Source organism: Cololabis saira, chromosome 14 (genome assembly GCF_033807715.1).
Source record: "Cololabis saira isolate AMF1-May2022 chromosome 14, fColSai1.1, whole genome shotgun sequence".
Classification (NCBI taxonomy): domain Eukaryota; kingdom Metazoa; phylum Chordata; class Actinopteri; order Beloniformes; family Belonidae; genus Cololabis; species Cololabis saira.
Genome location: NC_084600.1, coordinates 10,276,033 through 10,292,531, shown reverse-complemented (window position 1 = coordinate 10,292,531; position 16,499 = coordinate 10,276,033). Strand labels below are relative to the sequence as shown.

The window sequence follows — 16,499 nt, the reverse complement described above, 5'->3', positions numbered from 1 at the left end:
TAACTATTCTGCCGAGGTTCTAAGCTGCTGAGTCGGCTGTATCTGACGTCATCACACTACAGGCCACCGATTGGTCGGGGGGTTGGAGTCAGACGTCTGAGTCAGGAGGAGGAAATCAGTGAAAGAGACTCTGACGGATTCTTGTTCATTTTATTCCACCAGCAATCGCAGCAAAAGTCTGTTTCATGATCCAACTCTGAGGTGCAGATGTTCATAAACCTGGTGCTGAGGAGAGAATTAAAAAGGGATCTAGACGGAAATAAGGAACGACCAGATCCACCAGGAGCTCTGTCTCTTCATAGCTGCTCACGGCTCCAGCTGACCTTTCAGCAGCGCCGATACAAACTACAAAAAATTAAAAAGCGTTGCCACTTGAAGCTTCTCTCACTCTCATTTTTTAACTTGATATCCAACACAAGCCACCGACCCAGCAGCACATCTATCATCTCCTCCAGGTCCTACATCTTTAGTGTTGTTGTCTTCTCCGTTTAGATACACAATCAAATACGTCACAGCAGCTTCTCATCTGGGTGTCTAAAAAGAAACGAAGGCGAGTGGAGTGGAGTCGTGTTGAGTAGGTACTAGTGTAAAAATGACGACCCGTCGGTCAACATGACACCCAGGCCGACACGTGTCTGACCAATCATTTTCAGAGCTCTCTCTTTCTTTAAATATTTGGATAGATTTGTTATGTAAAGATTTTTTTCATTAATTTTCTGTGACCTAAGCTTCTTTGTAGATAGATGAAAGGCCATAATAACGCATAGCATAAATATTCTTCATATTGAGTTTTTCAGCCTGTTATTACGTTCAAGAAAATGTTGGCTTGATATCTGTTATGATTTAGTGTAATCTTTCAAACCTTTACCTTTTCTGACTTAATAAAGGTTCTGCAGCTGATTGGATCTTCAAGCTGATGTCAAAGCTGATGTTTTATTCTGTTTTTTAAACATTTTTTAAAGGTATTTGTTGTATTTATTTATCTATTTCTTGTAATGTTTTTATTATTATATTTTAATGTTGTGGACTGATTATTTTTTAGCCTTAATCCTTGAACTTTTATTATCATTATTTCATTTTAATTAACTATATTATATGTCAGTGTGCATTGGTCTCCCAGTTTTTATTTTTTTTGTTTTTTATTACGCTTATTTTTCAGTCAAAATGTCAAAGCACTTTGTATTTCATGTTCCTGGATGAAAGGTGCTATATAAATACAATTTGATTGATTGATTGATTGAAAGTACATTCATTTTACAGCATTCAAAATAAAAGCAGGAAAGCTGAATGACAGCGAACAGGACGATGTTATTGATCTGTAGGTCCCCAGGCCGTCCTGGAGTCAAGCTAAGCTATTGACTGCCGCAATGAGTAAAGGCGTTTAATGCACCAACCAAAGTGCTGTGGATGTGTCCCCACGTACACACACCTGTGCAAAAACAGCTGCATTTTTCATGAGAATCAAAAAATAAATATTTCATCCAGGTGTGTAATGTAAATTCAATTATGCATTTGTTCTTTGATTCACTTTCCTTTGAGGTGGTTTGAATGCGAGACAGATGAGAAGCCAGACAGGCTTCAAACGGCACCAGCCAACTCGCTTTTCAATGACACTAAACATCATGTGCACGTGTTGTGATGGAGGTGAAGAAATGCTTTGTGCAACCCTAAAGGCTCATCACTAATAAGCTTGCGGGGGAATAATCAAGTCCAGAGAACACACGCAAACATATTCTGATGGAGGACAATCAGAACTTTTAAGAGGATGTTCATGATTTCAGGAGGCTTTAAGGCCACCTATCAAAATCTCGATTATCTGAATTATATCCGAATGTTGCAGACCTATGCGACAGATGCCAGGGCTCTCCTTGTAATTTTAAGTTGCATGTTTTTATCCTGTCCTAGGTTACAGAAATTTTGGAGTAACTGTTCTGTGATCACGTATAACGTTCTGGTGAAAAATGTTGTTATGGCCCCTCTCAAAGTAGTATATGGACTCTCTGTTGACTCCTCACATATCAGCCCCGTACAGTCAGAAGTATTGGCTTTCACATCTGTTTTAGCAAGACGTCGTATCCTACTTTCATGGAAATTGCCCAAGTCTCCATCTATTGCTCTTTGGCTTAAGCCGGGCATACACTGTGCAATATTTTAAATCGTTTGATTCAGCCCCATCTCACACTGCACGACTAGATCGCTGAGTTCAAAAGTTCACAGCCCACGATTTATTGTCTCACACTGTACGTTCCGGTGCTCTGATGCGACCCGTCTGCTCACACTATACGATCATAATCCTCACGTCGGACCTCTGTGTACTGGAACTCGAGGCCGGTTTTAGGGGGGGGCAGGGGTGGGCTGTGCCCACCCAAACGTGCGTCCTGCCCACCTGATCAAAGGTTATGGAGATCCTTTATTTTTTTATAATCAAATTTTTTTATATATATAAAAAAATTAACAGAATATCTGTACCGCTTCTGATTAGGTGGGCACTGCGCATCATTTTTAGACTCAACAATGAACGCATACCGGAAAAGTTGTGTCTCGGCGGAGGGACCCGACGTCCCGGCAAAATGAGCACAACAGAGAAGTGTTCAGAACAGCACAGAGCGCACACTAAAGGCTGATTTATGGTTCCGCGTTACACCAATGCAGAGCCTACGGCGTAAGGTACGCGGCGACCCGCCCCGTACGGGTCGTCATTCTGTGTGGCGATAAATGAAAAAAGATTAGACAACGCCGTTATTGGACAAGGAATTGGCTGGGCAGACGTGGGAAATGCAGTCTTTTTTTCTGCTATTAAAACATGATTTGTAATGTGAATTTGCAACACTTTAAACTACAAATAATAGTTTTTGACGTGACATCAGAGATTGCGCATGCTCTCTGTGAAAGGATGAGGCAAATCAGGTCGTAGCTGCTTCAACTGTGCGATTCCTTCACGAGGAGCGACCAGGATTTCAAACACGTTTGATTTTCTTGCGACCTCACGATTTGTGATCGGGAGCTCGTCGTGAGGTGTTAATCTCTCGTCGTTACCCCACGTTTACTGCACGAGGCACGAGCAATGATTGGGTCGAAATCCGGCCCGATCCAAAAAAGTCGCACGACTGGAAAAACGGCTCAAAACGAGCCGATAATGGCACAGTGTCTGCCCGGCTTTAGTGATGTTGTGTTTTTTCTCAAATTGGAAAAGTTGAGATATTCAGTAAAAGGCAACTCAGCTAAATTTGTTCATAAATGGCCGTCCTTCATAGATTATTTTAACTCGTTGAAGACTCTACCCACAGACTGATCCCCCCTTACCTTCATTTTCTTTTCATTTCTTTTATTTATTTATTTGTATTATTATTACTTCTGTCGCATTTTATGTTTTATTTATTAGTTCCATTTAATGGGATATCAGTGATAGGCATTTGCATTTACCACTGCTTTTTTTCATTTTCTGTATGCCACTTTTGTTCATCCACTACTTTTCTCCATTGATCATTTGTTACTCATCTGTTTATTTATTATTTAACTGTACAGAGACTGTAGACTTAGTTAGGCCTCCCTTGTGAGGGCCTGGTTAGGTTTTGTGTGTTAGCAAAAAAAAAAAGGGACAATGTATAATGTGCATGTTTGATTATATATATCCATATTATCATTATATGTTGTTTTTTCTAAAAAGATCAATAAAAAAAAAAGATTTCAGGAGTCCGTATTGTGGATGGAGAGCAGGATCCAGTTATAATAACTGACCCAAATTATCCAAAACTTTCCAAGCCTGCAACGACCGTCCTGATAAAAGCACCGGGGTCAAGACCATTTAGAAGATAATTTATGTTACATTACCCGCCAGTTCCTCTTTCTCAACTCTTTCCCCCCAAAAATTCCATAAAAACATAGTTGTGGAAAAATACTATTCTCAGCTGAGCGTCCCCGTCCAAAGAAAACAACATAACAAACCTCCACAACAGCACCGTTTCATTTACATCGCTGGGATTCTTAGAAGCCCAGCCCCCACCAACACTGGCGCTCTATTTTTAGCTCACCGCTTTGCACTTTTTTTACACTTGAAAGACAGAATTGTCTGGGTTACAAAATTTAGCATTCAGTTGCCTAGCAACAGTGGTCTCGGCGGCTTGTCAGCCGAAGCGGGATCAGACTATCTTGTTAAGGAGTGGAGGGACAAAAACAGGGGGAAAAGGAGCCTGAGGCTGAATGTAGCTGTGCAATCCCCAAGATAAAATCCCTGAAGGTCTGGGGGCCGGCGTTTTTAATCACACGGCAGATTATACAATCACTGTCGGGCGGCCCCGCTGAGGAAGAGGGCGGCAACCTGAGGCTGGAGCCGTGTTCGCTCGCTGTGTCTGATTCTACCTGGCCGGGCCTTTGTTCGCCTACTCGTCTCTGGTGTATTACCAGGATGAAGCATCCAGCCGCTAGTACTTCTCCTGTCCTTGTACGAGATAATGAGGGAGATCTGTTTGCAGGCAGGAACTCAATAAAAGGTTAAGTGTGCTATCAGGTAGCAGAACACAAATGGCTGTACGTACATAGCAAATGGAGCAGCGGCAGAGAACTACAGTACAGCGTAGTCTCATTATTTTCTGCTTCAAAGGTCGTGGCAAAAAAAAAAAACCCAACAAAAAACACCTCTAATGTCAGAGGAAGATGTGTGGGGTTAGTGGAACAGAGAAGTGGCAATAACATTTAAATACACTCCTGTTGTCTTTGATGAGTGTATCCATGCACCCTCTTAAATACCAATCTTTCTATTGCATAACAAAAACCTTTGTTTTGATGTGTCTAAGTTATGGCAGAGAAGAAAGATGACACTGAAATTGACAAAGTCCTTTTAGAAACCACTGACCACACGTGTTCGCGGCTGAAGTCAGGGCGACGCTTCAGAAATAAACAAGTGTCATTAGTATTTATAGCAAATCTATTTGGACATCCCGGCAAGATTACCTTTCACAAATGCTGTGACACATAAGATAAAGGAGGTGATGCTTTTCCATTGCAGCTTTCTTTCACTTACAAAGCTCTGCAGTTACTAATTAAAACGCCAACACCGGAGGAAGGTGTTCTCTCCGGACGAGCTTCGTTTCTGGGTGAGACTTTTCCTCCACCGCTCATCTACGTCACCGTGTAGCATATCTGCACAAAGCTCATTTCGTGGAGAGTTGAAAACACCCAAATAAAATGCTCTGTTGGGTGTTTATTTACAACTCCGAAGTCAATTCAAGACAGTGCTAAGCACTAAGCGGCTCAAGTTTTAACTAGCTGCTAACTATAGCCAGCCGTTAATCAGAAGAGGTTAATAAAAATTCATCCCCTCTGCAGTTGTCTTGGACGTGAATCCAGCTATAAAAAAAACAAAACAAGGCAGTAAATATGTTTATTTATGCAGCAAAGTTGGACATTTTAACAGGAGAGTCAATGACTACGTTTACATGCAGTCAAAATTCGGGTTATTGCTAATATTCCTGTTACTGAAACATTCGGAATAATCTGTTTCCATGCGTGAGCAAACAGGGTTATCCCTGTTTACATGGTAATTAATCATTTGGGATATCTGGATCAAACCAGCGACGCACGGAGAACGTGCCCGTCATTTCTGCTTCTTCTTCCTGTCCTGTTCCAAATCCAAAACAAATTCTGCTTCGCGCAACTTTTCTCTCACCTTCTTGTAAATCTTCTATCCCGGTACTTTCTAGCGTCTACAAATGCAGAAATGTTCATATCCTTCATTACATTTATGAAGTGATTAGTCTCCTCCTGGTCTTGGTTTCTCCGTGTTTATAAGAACTTCCTGGACTCAAAAGACCAGGATTCCTTGTGAACAGAGCATGTGCAGAAAACAAATTCCTGTTCCGTTTGATGGGGATATTCCGTTTGGCGTTTACATGACTGAATATTCGGGTTTTAAAAGGAGTAACCCAGGGCTCATATTCAGGTTTTTAAAAACCGGAATATGAGCAAATTCAGGTTATTCAAAGGGGTTATTGGTGTTTACATGGCCATGCAAATTCGGGTTATTGCCAATATTCGGGTTTTAAAAGGGTTATTGATGCATGTAAACGCAGTGATAGTTATAGGTCGTTGTTGTCGTTCTTTTTTCTTCTGGACAAAAAGATTCTTATAAACCGACATGCCACCATGGATTATATCTGAGAACTGTAATGAACGATTCATCAAACGCTCCCGTTCTTGAGCTGCTGCTGAAGCTCATTGGCCGTTCCAAAGATCCTCTATACACAAGATAGCGCATTACCGTTACTGGCAATGGTATGGAATGGTATACACTTCCGGTCTCCTAAGTGGGCGCCCCTCTCCCCACATCGTTTTGGAACATACAACACTAGATACAGTACAACTTTCTTCCAAAAAAGGCTTAAATAATAAAAATAACAGTATTATTAACCAAAGAAGCAAGTTTTATATTAGTTTTAAACTTAATTTTATCCGTTGGGAAAACGATGAGAGCCAAATCTGGCGAGAGTGTGTTGCTCAGACAGAGACAGGTCTCAAACAAAGTTCATTTTCTCCTAATCTGTCGGTCTGAAAATTGCCATTTTGGTGTCAGAATGTTCAGAAGGTTTGTGGCTTTTGAAAAATGGGTCCCATATTTACTTAGGTTACTATGGGGCGAAGGAATTGGTAATAATCTGTGCTCACGTTCACTTCTCCCATAGGACTCAATAGACTCAGGACCTACTTCCGGTCTCCTAAAGGGGCGTGGCAGTCACGTGACGCCGATACAGGAAACCGAACCGTAGTGGGCTGTCTCGTTTATTGAACGTCTCTGGCCGTTCTCAGCATTGTTGCTAAGCAACCAACGTTATTGACACAGGAAGTGAAGAAGCGGGGAGACTGTTTAGCCAATCAGAAAACGATGCACAGTGCAAATCTGTGAAGCAGCGAGACGTGAAAGGTGAACTGCGGTATAGCCAGGGATTACTGTATCTTGTAAACATGAAAACTCACCTGCAGATGACGTCATCAAATATTGAACTCAAGCCTACCATGGAAACGCATGGCTATATTTACCATGTGTATCCTCATTAGAATGGCTCTCTGGGTGGGGTGTGATCTGAGAAAACCATTTCCAGCGCTTCATTATTGGTGACTTTCATGAATTTCTGGGAGAAGCTGCCTGACATTTTGTTGTCAGGCTTCAACAACGATTTTGCATCTTGCATACAACACAGCATTGTGCCTGACAGGCTGATAGCAGCGCAGCCACACGGTGAATGCAAATGACATGGAGACACAATTATATTCCATTAGTGAGGCGACAGATTTTTTGGTCGTTGTTTCGCATCCACATTATTTTTCTGCCCTGTGCTATTCTCCCCAGACAACAATAGATTACAAAACTGTCAGCTGTGATGAATGCAGCTCATGTAAGGGAACCATGTATGTAACCAGAGAACCAGAGAACCAGAGAACCAGAGAACCAGAGAAACAGAGAACTGGAGAACTGGAGAACTGGAGAACCGCAGAACCAGAGAACCAGAGAACCAGAGAACCAGGGAACCAGAGAACCAGGGAACCAGAGAACCAGAGAACCAGGGAACCGGAGAACCAGGGAACCAGAGAACCAGAGAACCAGGGAACCGGAGAACCGGAGAAACGGAGAACCGGGGAACCCGGAGAACCGGAGAACCGGAGAAACGGAGAACCGGAGAACCGGAGAACCAGAGGTCTGGAGAACCAGAGAACCAGAGGTCTGGAGAACCAGAAACCAGGGAACCAGAGAACCAGAGAACCGGAGAAACGGAGAACCGGAGAACCAGGGAACCGGAGAACCGGAGAAACGGAGAACCAGAGAACCGGAGAACCAGAGGTCTGGAGAACCAGAGAACCAGAGAACCAGAGAACCAGAGAACCAGAGAACCAGAGGTCTGGAGAACCAGAGAACCAGAGAACCAGAGGTCTGGAGAACCAGAGAACCGGAGAACCAGAGAACCAGAGAACCAGAGAACCGGGGAACCAGAGAACCGGGGAACCGGAGAACCGGAGAACCAGGGAACCAGATAACTGGAGAACCAGAGGTCTGGAGAACCAGAAACCAGGGAACCGGAGAACCAGAGAACCGGAGAACCGGATAACCAGAGAACCAGAGAACCAGAGAACCAGAGGTCTGGAGAACCAGAGAACCAGAGGTCTGGAGAACCAGAGAACCAGAGAACCGGAGAACCAGAGGTCTGGAGAACCAGAGAACCAGAGAACCAGAGAACCGGAGAACTAGAGGTCTGGAGAACCAGGGAACCAGAGAACCAGAGGTCTCCTTATGGCTGCATGCCTCTGTTGTGATTTTGTGACAAGCAATCTGAATATATCTAACTATCCTGACAGCAGCGGAACTCAGGGAGCTAAATTAAGTAATTGGGCTTCTGTTAACATCAGATCACCTATGAAAATCTTATCTGGCTTTGGTTCTGGCAGCCTCGTCTTCCGTGCTCCATCTGTCTCCCGGGGGATTTCACTGCACATGTTTGACACGGAGCACAAACAAATGCAATATCTGGTCTGCATGACCTTTCAGTTCACCTGGAGGGAAGAGCCAGAGATCTCCGCTCCACTTAGTTATTTCTTATCTACAACGACACACACATACACACTGAGTACAAAAATGCAACAGAAACAATCCCATCGATGAGCCTTTTCTGACTCTGTTTTACTTCCATCCATCATATAATTCAGTCCTCTCCAGCAGACGCTGTAGCTCAAACACTGTAGATATCAAACTGAACTGAAATGCATGGAGACGATATCATGTCATTATTATAATTCATTTATTTAATTTATGCTGATTTAATTGTAATTTAAAAAGCGCTCACGAGACATCGGTTGTTCCCTGAGGCCCCACAACACAGGAGTGGATAAACTTAGTTAATGATATATATATGATGGAAAAGATTACGTTTTGCTTCCGTCTCCAGAAAGATTTATTTGTAAAATTGTGGATGAACTGGGTTGTATATGTGAAGCCTTTGCGCGAATTTGTGGAGGTATTGAATAGATAAAACTTGTTTTATTTTTTTCCTCCTTCCCCCTCACATTCTTGAATGATCTGAAGACAGACACTAATACTATCATATCATTATCCTTATTATTATCTCATTCTCCATCCAAAACTGGATGGCGGATAAGAATATTACTGCTTTTACCTTGTGATATGTACTGCCGTACCTAAATAAAGAAGAAAATAATTGTAATTTAACATTAGTTGGTTGGTTTCAAGTTTGAGCCAGTATGGTGTTTCTCCAGAGATGTAGTCTGGGATCAGGTCTGGGATCAGGTCCAGACCCTGGACGGTAGGAACGGGCAATATTTTACCGTTCACGATATACAGTCAAAAACATTCCCCATGGTAAGAATTTGTCATCTCGCGGTAAAAACGTTGATGATGACGTTTTTGTGTAAAGCTGATTTATGGTTCTGTGTTAAATCGACGCAGAGCCTACGGCGTAGGGTACGCGGCGACGTGCAACGTACCGTGCGTGTCGCTGCGTACCCTACGCCGTAGGCTCTGCGTGGATTTAACGCAGGACCATAAATCAGCCTTAACAAACATGGTGGAAGGCGGATCTGAGAGCGAGGAGCTCGTTGTTAAACGAGGCTCCAGCTCCGTTATCTGGAACTGGTTTGGATTTAAAAAGAGTGACGAGGAGCAAACATCATCTATTATATGCAGAGTCTGCAAAAAAACAGTGAGTGCAAAGGATGGCAATACAAGTAATGTATTATATATTTTACATTATATATTATATATTATTATATATAACATATTAATAAATATAACAGCTGCTGCTGAGGTCTCCACTAGAGTGGTGTAATAATTGGTGTAGTTTAGTAGCATTTAGTATTCTTTTAGAGCGGTGATTTGGGGGCTCCAAAGACTGAATGTGGTGATAGATTTATAGTTAAAAAGGTGGAGTTGGTCTTGGAGGGCCACTTTCGTGGGGGGCGGGTGCGCCTGCCCGCGTCGGCGGCCGGGGCGGCTCCGTCTCTCCGGGCAGGCTGGCCCCCTGCCGGGTGGGGGTCGTTGGCCTGGAGGGTGAGGGCCTCCTGGCCGCGTGTCCGGCCCGGCCTGGGTCGCGGTCCGCTGCCGCGGGATCCCTGGCTGCTTCTTCCCGCGCCGTGGGGGCCCCGCCCGCGGACCCCCGGTGGGTTACCTCCCTCCTGCTTCTCCCCTCTGTGGGGTCGCCGGTGGCCTGGGTTCCGGGCTCTTCCGTGTCGGCCTCTGGTCTCGCGGGTGGCGGGGTTGCTCCCCCCCCTCCCCCACTATAGATACACTTCAGGTGGAACTTTGTTTGGTTTATTGCACACACACACACACACACACACACACACACACACACACATATAGCCACTTAGTCACATGCATATACACAAACATACACAGCCACACAAACATACATACACACACACACACACATACGCATGATCATATACATACACACACACACACATAGACATACACACTGGCTTGTTCACCTGCATGCTGGCTCTCTAGTTTTTGGGGTTAGGTAGCGGTAGCGGTAGCTTAGCTCAGACTGCGATCAGATCTCAAGATTTAGGTCGATTGCTGTTGTTGTTTTGGTTGGCTCCATGCCGGTTTCGTGTTTTGTTTGTGGTTTTTTGTTGCAGATTTCCAGTGCGTGTTTCCATGTGTTCCTGCTTCCTGGATTGGCAGTGGATGTCGTCCAAAAAAAAGAACAAAAAAAAAAAATCACTGGGTTTTGTATGTGTATATTTATGTATGTGTACGCATATGTATGCGTATATATATGTATATATATTAAATATAGTAATAATGCACATGTGTATGCTTTTGGTTTCTACCATCATGGTATCAATCATTAATATGTGTGCAGACAAGGGAAAAAAAAAAAAAAAAAAAAGGTGGAGTTGAACTGGTATTTTTTTTAATCGTCATTTTTATCGTTGTCGGGATAAATGCCAGAAATTATCGTGATACATTTTTTAGTCCATACCGCCCATCCCTACTGGACGTCCCACTGAATTTTCCTGAAACTGTTTTCCTGCATGTTGTTAACCTGTTGAAATGAAAACTTGGCAATAGGTTTCACTCCGATTTCCCCGGACCCTCCTCGTCTCCAGCCCTCACTGCAGAACGATGCTGCAGTTACCGCGGCTGACTGGTATTAACGAGCTGACGCTGGCTTTGTCCGCACACGCAGCTGGGAATCGTCCCCGTCATTCAGGGAAGAGTGGCCTCTTTCTTGGTACTCCTCCAAATAAGCATGAGGAGGTGATGGAAAGCTGTACCGGTTACCGTCCCTCTGTCAGGTTCTCCCATCTTAACTGAGGAAACCTGCGTCTTATTCCCGGTAACCGTAGCTTTGTTTAATCAGTGCCTTTTATTCCACAGTTGCTCAGCGTTGCTGGGATGGCATCTGGCTTCTTCACATGATGCAGAAATGTTATGTTATTTTTCTCAAGATTGATGCTGTGACACAATCCTGTCCGAAGAAGCTCCTCTGATGTTAATTAGCTGACATCCACCATCAAATGTAAGACGCTATAGACAAGTTCTTAAGAACTCAATTTACCTTCTGTATGTATTTCTTTTATTATTATTCTGTTCCGTATGTAATACTTCACAACATCAGACAGCTTTCCAATCTGCAGCGGAGTTAAGCAAGGCTGCGTGCTTGCACCTACTCTGTTTGGCATATTTTTCTCAGTTCTCTTGCATCACGCCTTCGGTGATTGCGAGGATTCGGACAGTATCTACCTTCATACAAGAACTGACGGAAAACTGTATAACCTTGCCAGACTTCGTGCCAAATCAAAGGTCCATAAAGTGTTAGTACGTGAACTACTCTTTGCTGATGATGCTGCAATAGTGTCCCATTCCACAGAAAGCCTACAGCGCTTGATGGACAGGCTCAATGTTGCCTGTTCGGACTTCGCATTGATTATCAGCATAAAGAAGACAGTAGTTATGCACCAAACGGGATCCCCATACAACGCAGAAGTCACTGTTGATGATAAAGCATTGGACTGTGTAAACCACTTTACCTATCTCGGCTCGACAATCTGTAGCAATCTCTCAATGGACAAAGAAATCGAAATCCGCATCGGTAAAGCTGCGACTACATTCAACCGCCTTAGAGCTAGAGCTTGAGCTTGGCAGAACAACTATCTCACGGAACGAACTAAGTAATTTATTAATCCTGCGTTCTTAGTATAATGTTATATGGTGCGGAAACATGGACAACATATGCCCGTCAAGAACAAAGGCTGAACTCCTTCCATATGCGTTGCCTAAGGCACAAACAGGGAATTAAGTGGCAGGACAGGGTCACGAACAAAGACGTTTTGAAACGGGCTGGCAGCAAATCTCTCTTCCAAACTCTGAAGATCAGAATGCCAATGCTACCGGCTGCCCAAGTGCATCCTCTACGGCGAGCTTTGTGAGGGTGTGCGAAGGAAGGGATGTCCACTTCTTCGCTTCAAGGATGTTGCGAAACGCAATATGAAAGCGTTAAATGTCGATACATCTAGCTGGGAAAGGATGGCTGAAAACCGTAGCAGCTGGCGTCGCACACTTTATGCTGGTGGAACTGAACTGGAGCAGTGATGGTTTGAAAAACTAGCCCGCAAACACACCAACACTGTTACTATAATCTCACGTAGATACATTTGCCATTATTATGTGATACCTCATATACGATACAAATGTAACTCCCTGCATTCATGGCTGGTCATGGATCGTTAAAGAAGTGACTGGGAAATTACATTTTTGACTTTAGGATATTGTAGGAGGCTAGTTTAATTATGCCTTGATCTTTGTTTAAGTGTTTGTGTTGTATTTATTTATTTTTTGTTATTATTTTTTCTTTTCTTATTCTATTTTATTTTAATTTTTAATTTTCATATTTTCTATGGCATAAATGATATTGTGAGGAAGGGACCAGACTAAATAAGCGTTCTGCTTCCTCCTGTTCCCTCTCCAACACATTATTTTGATGTTGTTCTTTATTTCTGGATGAGACTGTTAAATTGTTTAGCTTTTTTGATATTTTGACGCTTTTAATTTGATGGTGATTTGTTGTTGTTGGAGATAAAGCCAACAATAAACAATAAATGCACCCTCTAAATGACAGTATGTCCAGTGATTTCCTCTGGATTCCTCCAGCAGCGCTGCAGGAGCATCACAAGCACCACGTGTAAAAGGATGTGGCATGTACTGAAGCTTAAATGCAAGTATCAAAGGAATAATAATAATAAACTAACCAAATCCTTTAGTGGAGTGTGTTGAGGAGGTTGTGTGATGCATGTGGCCCGGCGATGCTGCGTGAGAAAGCAGCGCTGCAGCGTCTGGGAGTCTGTGCTGGTGCGTTTGCTGGTGAGTGACTCACCTGCTCGCGGCTCATCCAGGCTCTGGTTGTCTGACTTCTCTTGCATCAACCTGCGTGTCCATCGCAGCGGCCCACCGTTCACGCCTGGCTGAAGCCCAGAGGACTCCGTCTCTGTTACAAAACAACAGCACTCGCTTTAGCACGAGAGCAGGCACACACAGACCGCCGCGCTGGGATGTGGAGACGAGGGAAAAAAACAATCATTTTCATCAGTTACACTGAAATGTGGAGGACATTTTTTATATTCAGAGAAAAATGGACTGGTTTGTAATTCCACTCAGTGGTTAAAAGAGATGTCTTCACACCTAGTATTAGAAAAACTAACATACATTCTTAGAGGTAAAGTTGAAGAATTTAATGACATTTGGTCACCCTTTTTTCATTTTATGGACAATCTACCCAATGATTCTCATGAACAAAGATTAGATGAGTTAATTGCTGTTTATTTTCAATGCCCATTTTCTTGTGACTTTGCTGTTCTTATACAGGAAATGGGCTAATAGTAATTGCAATTGACAGATGTATTGTATTGTATGTATATATGTATTTATACTTGCATTTTTTTCTCCCCTTGTGTTAAGTCCTTTTACTTTCTTTATTTTCTTTTATTTTTGACTTTTGATTATTATGACTATTTATTTTATGTATTCACATATTTTCTGTCGAGTACTTTTACTGAGGACCATTGGGGAGGGGGTTCTTTTTGGGCTTGTTGTTATGAATGTTTTGTATGTTGGTTATTTGAGAGAAAATCAATAAACAGAATTTAAAAAAAAATTGACTGGTTTGTTGTTGTTGAGGAATACTGTCAAACATATGATTTGTTTAAACTTATTTGAATAAAAACAGATTATCATCATCATTCATTATTACACCCTAATAATGTCCCAGATGAAAGACCGTCACACTCCCTGAAGCTGCAGAGGGCTCAGCTGAAACTTCCAATTCACTGAAAGAAAACATTTTAAGTTAAAACAAAACATTGACTACGTTTACATGCAGTCAAAATTCGGGTTATTGCTAATATTCCGGTTACTGAAACATTCAGAATGTTCCGTTTACATGGTTTAATCATTCAGGATATCTGGATCAAACCAGCAACGCACGGAGAACATCATGACGCAATTACCGTCATTTCCGCTTCTTCTTCCTGTACCAAATTCAAAACAAATGCTGCTTTGCGCAACTTTCCGCTCACCTTCTTGTAAATCTTCTATCCCCGTACTTTCTACCGTCTACAAATGCAGAAATGTTCATATCCTTCATTACATTTATGAAGTGATTAGTCTCCTCCTGGTCTTGGTTTCTCCGTGTTTATAAGAACTTCCTGGACTCAAAAGACCAGGATTCCTTGTGAACAGAGCATGCGCAGAAAACAAATTCATGTTCCGTTTGATGGGGAAATCCCGTTTGGCATTTACATGACCGAATATTTTAAAAGGAGTAACCCAGGGGTCATATTTGTCACGGAGTTCGTTGGTTGAGGACCCAGACGCAGGAGAGCGGGAGGCAGGAGTTCCAAAAACAGGGTTTATTAACACAAAACAAAACCAAAAGCGCTGCTTAGCAGGATCGGAACTTGGACCAGGATCATGAACGAAAAACACTGACGAGGAGAACATGGAGGGAGCAAACACTATGGACCGACAGGGAGCAGGGAAAGACCAGACCAGATATACACAGGGGATAACGAGACACAGGTGCGAACAATCAAGGCAGATGGAAAACAGGCGGGGCAGAACAGAAAACACAAACTGGGGGAAATGGCAAACCCTGACAATATTTGGGTTTTTAAAAACCCGAATATGAGCAAATTCGGGTTATTCAAAGGGGTTATTGGTGTTTACATGGCCGTGCAAATTCGGGTTATTGCCAATATTCGGGTTTTAAAAGGGTTATTGATGCATGGAAACGCAGTCATTGTTATAAAATGTACCGTCAATGGACCCAAAGGAGGAAAGTCCACGGTCTCTGCTTTTTTATGCCTGTTTTGTCGTATAAAGGTACCAATACAGCTTTCCTTCTGCGCTACCTAAAGGGGTGTTTCCACAGAGGACCGTGAGGTTAGCGAGACACTTATGAAGCCCTCTACGACACACTTTCCTATTATCATGAGGCCGTTTGGTGCCCGTGTCTTTAGCATTTCCTGATTGTCAGGCACAGTAGTGTTTCTTTGTACCTCACAGCTCAATAAGCCCGTTTCTTGAGGCCAGCGGTCGTGGCTGAGAAGAGACGTGACAGCTTTCATATTCAGCATCAAGAGGAACTCTGCGTGTATGAAATTCAAATAGGTTCCTGCCGCAGATGGCTCTGCGGCATTTTCCCACTTCTACCTGAGACAAGTCGTCAGTCACCTTGTCTCATTAAAGAAGAAAGATAATACTCTAGTTTGATCTAAAGGTTGACTTCACTAACTCATGACGGAACTGACAGCAGCTACAACACGGCCTTTTCTCGACATTTGATGAATTGTACCTAATATTTGGCAAAAAGAAACATTTTCTGGATCTAGCTTGTGAAATATCCTGTTTTTTTTTGTCATTTTAGAGAAAGCATTTTAAAAACCTCTGACTGGGAAGCATTCTGTGTTAAAAATCAAACACAGAAAGACTGATTGGAGCTTGACTCCATTAAAAGCCTTCATATCTGTAGATTGAGCTGGCTTTGTTAAACACCAAAAACATCCACCTCAGGACGCTGTCCCAGGGTGTTAACTGTCTCTCCTCTTGTAATCAGTGCTCAACATGACTTTTGCGCCACCAAATATCCCATTTGTCTCATTTTACTTAGGTGGTCTATCCCCCATAAAAGTTGAAAAAGAGGGAAAACCTGCCTCAAGACTCAAAAAGATCACAGGTCAACAAAAGCGTTGAGCGTTGAGCGTTGAGCAACGATGTCTTCACTGACCTTTGGCCTGGAAGTGTAACGTTGGTGATTCAGTGTTTCAGCTGTTGTTGCAACGACTGCTCGTACAGAAAAGACTGAGATCGTAAAATGTGAAAGCAAGAAAGGTTGCAGAGCAAATCAGCGAAGATCAAACCAGAAATGTGTCTTTCGCAGGGAAACATTTAACCCTACTGTCATGTTCATTACAACATAAACACAGGTTGAATGCAA

The 16,499-nt window shown here is 42.8% G+C and overlaps 1 protein-coding gene across 1 annotated transcript in view; it reads right to left on the bottom strand.

Annotated features, from left to right (window-relative positions):
• Positions 1–16,499, bottom strand: part of LOC133460232 (sodium/potassium/calcium exchanger 3-like) — a 51,011-nt gene that overhangs the window by 20,518 nt on the left and 13,994 nt on the right. Inside the window, exon 2 of the mRNA XM_061740815.1 lies at positions 13,383–13,493. Coding sequence (XP_061596799.1) covers positions 13,383–13,493 — 111 coding nt within the window. The remainder of the gene's footprint in view (positions 1–13,382; positions 13,494–16,499) is intronic.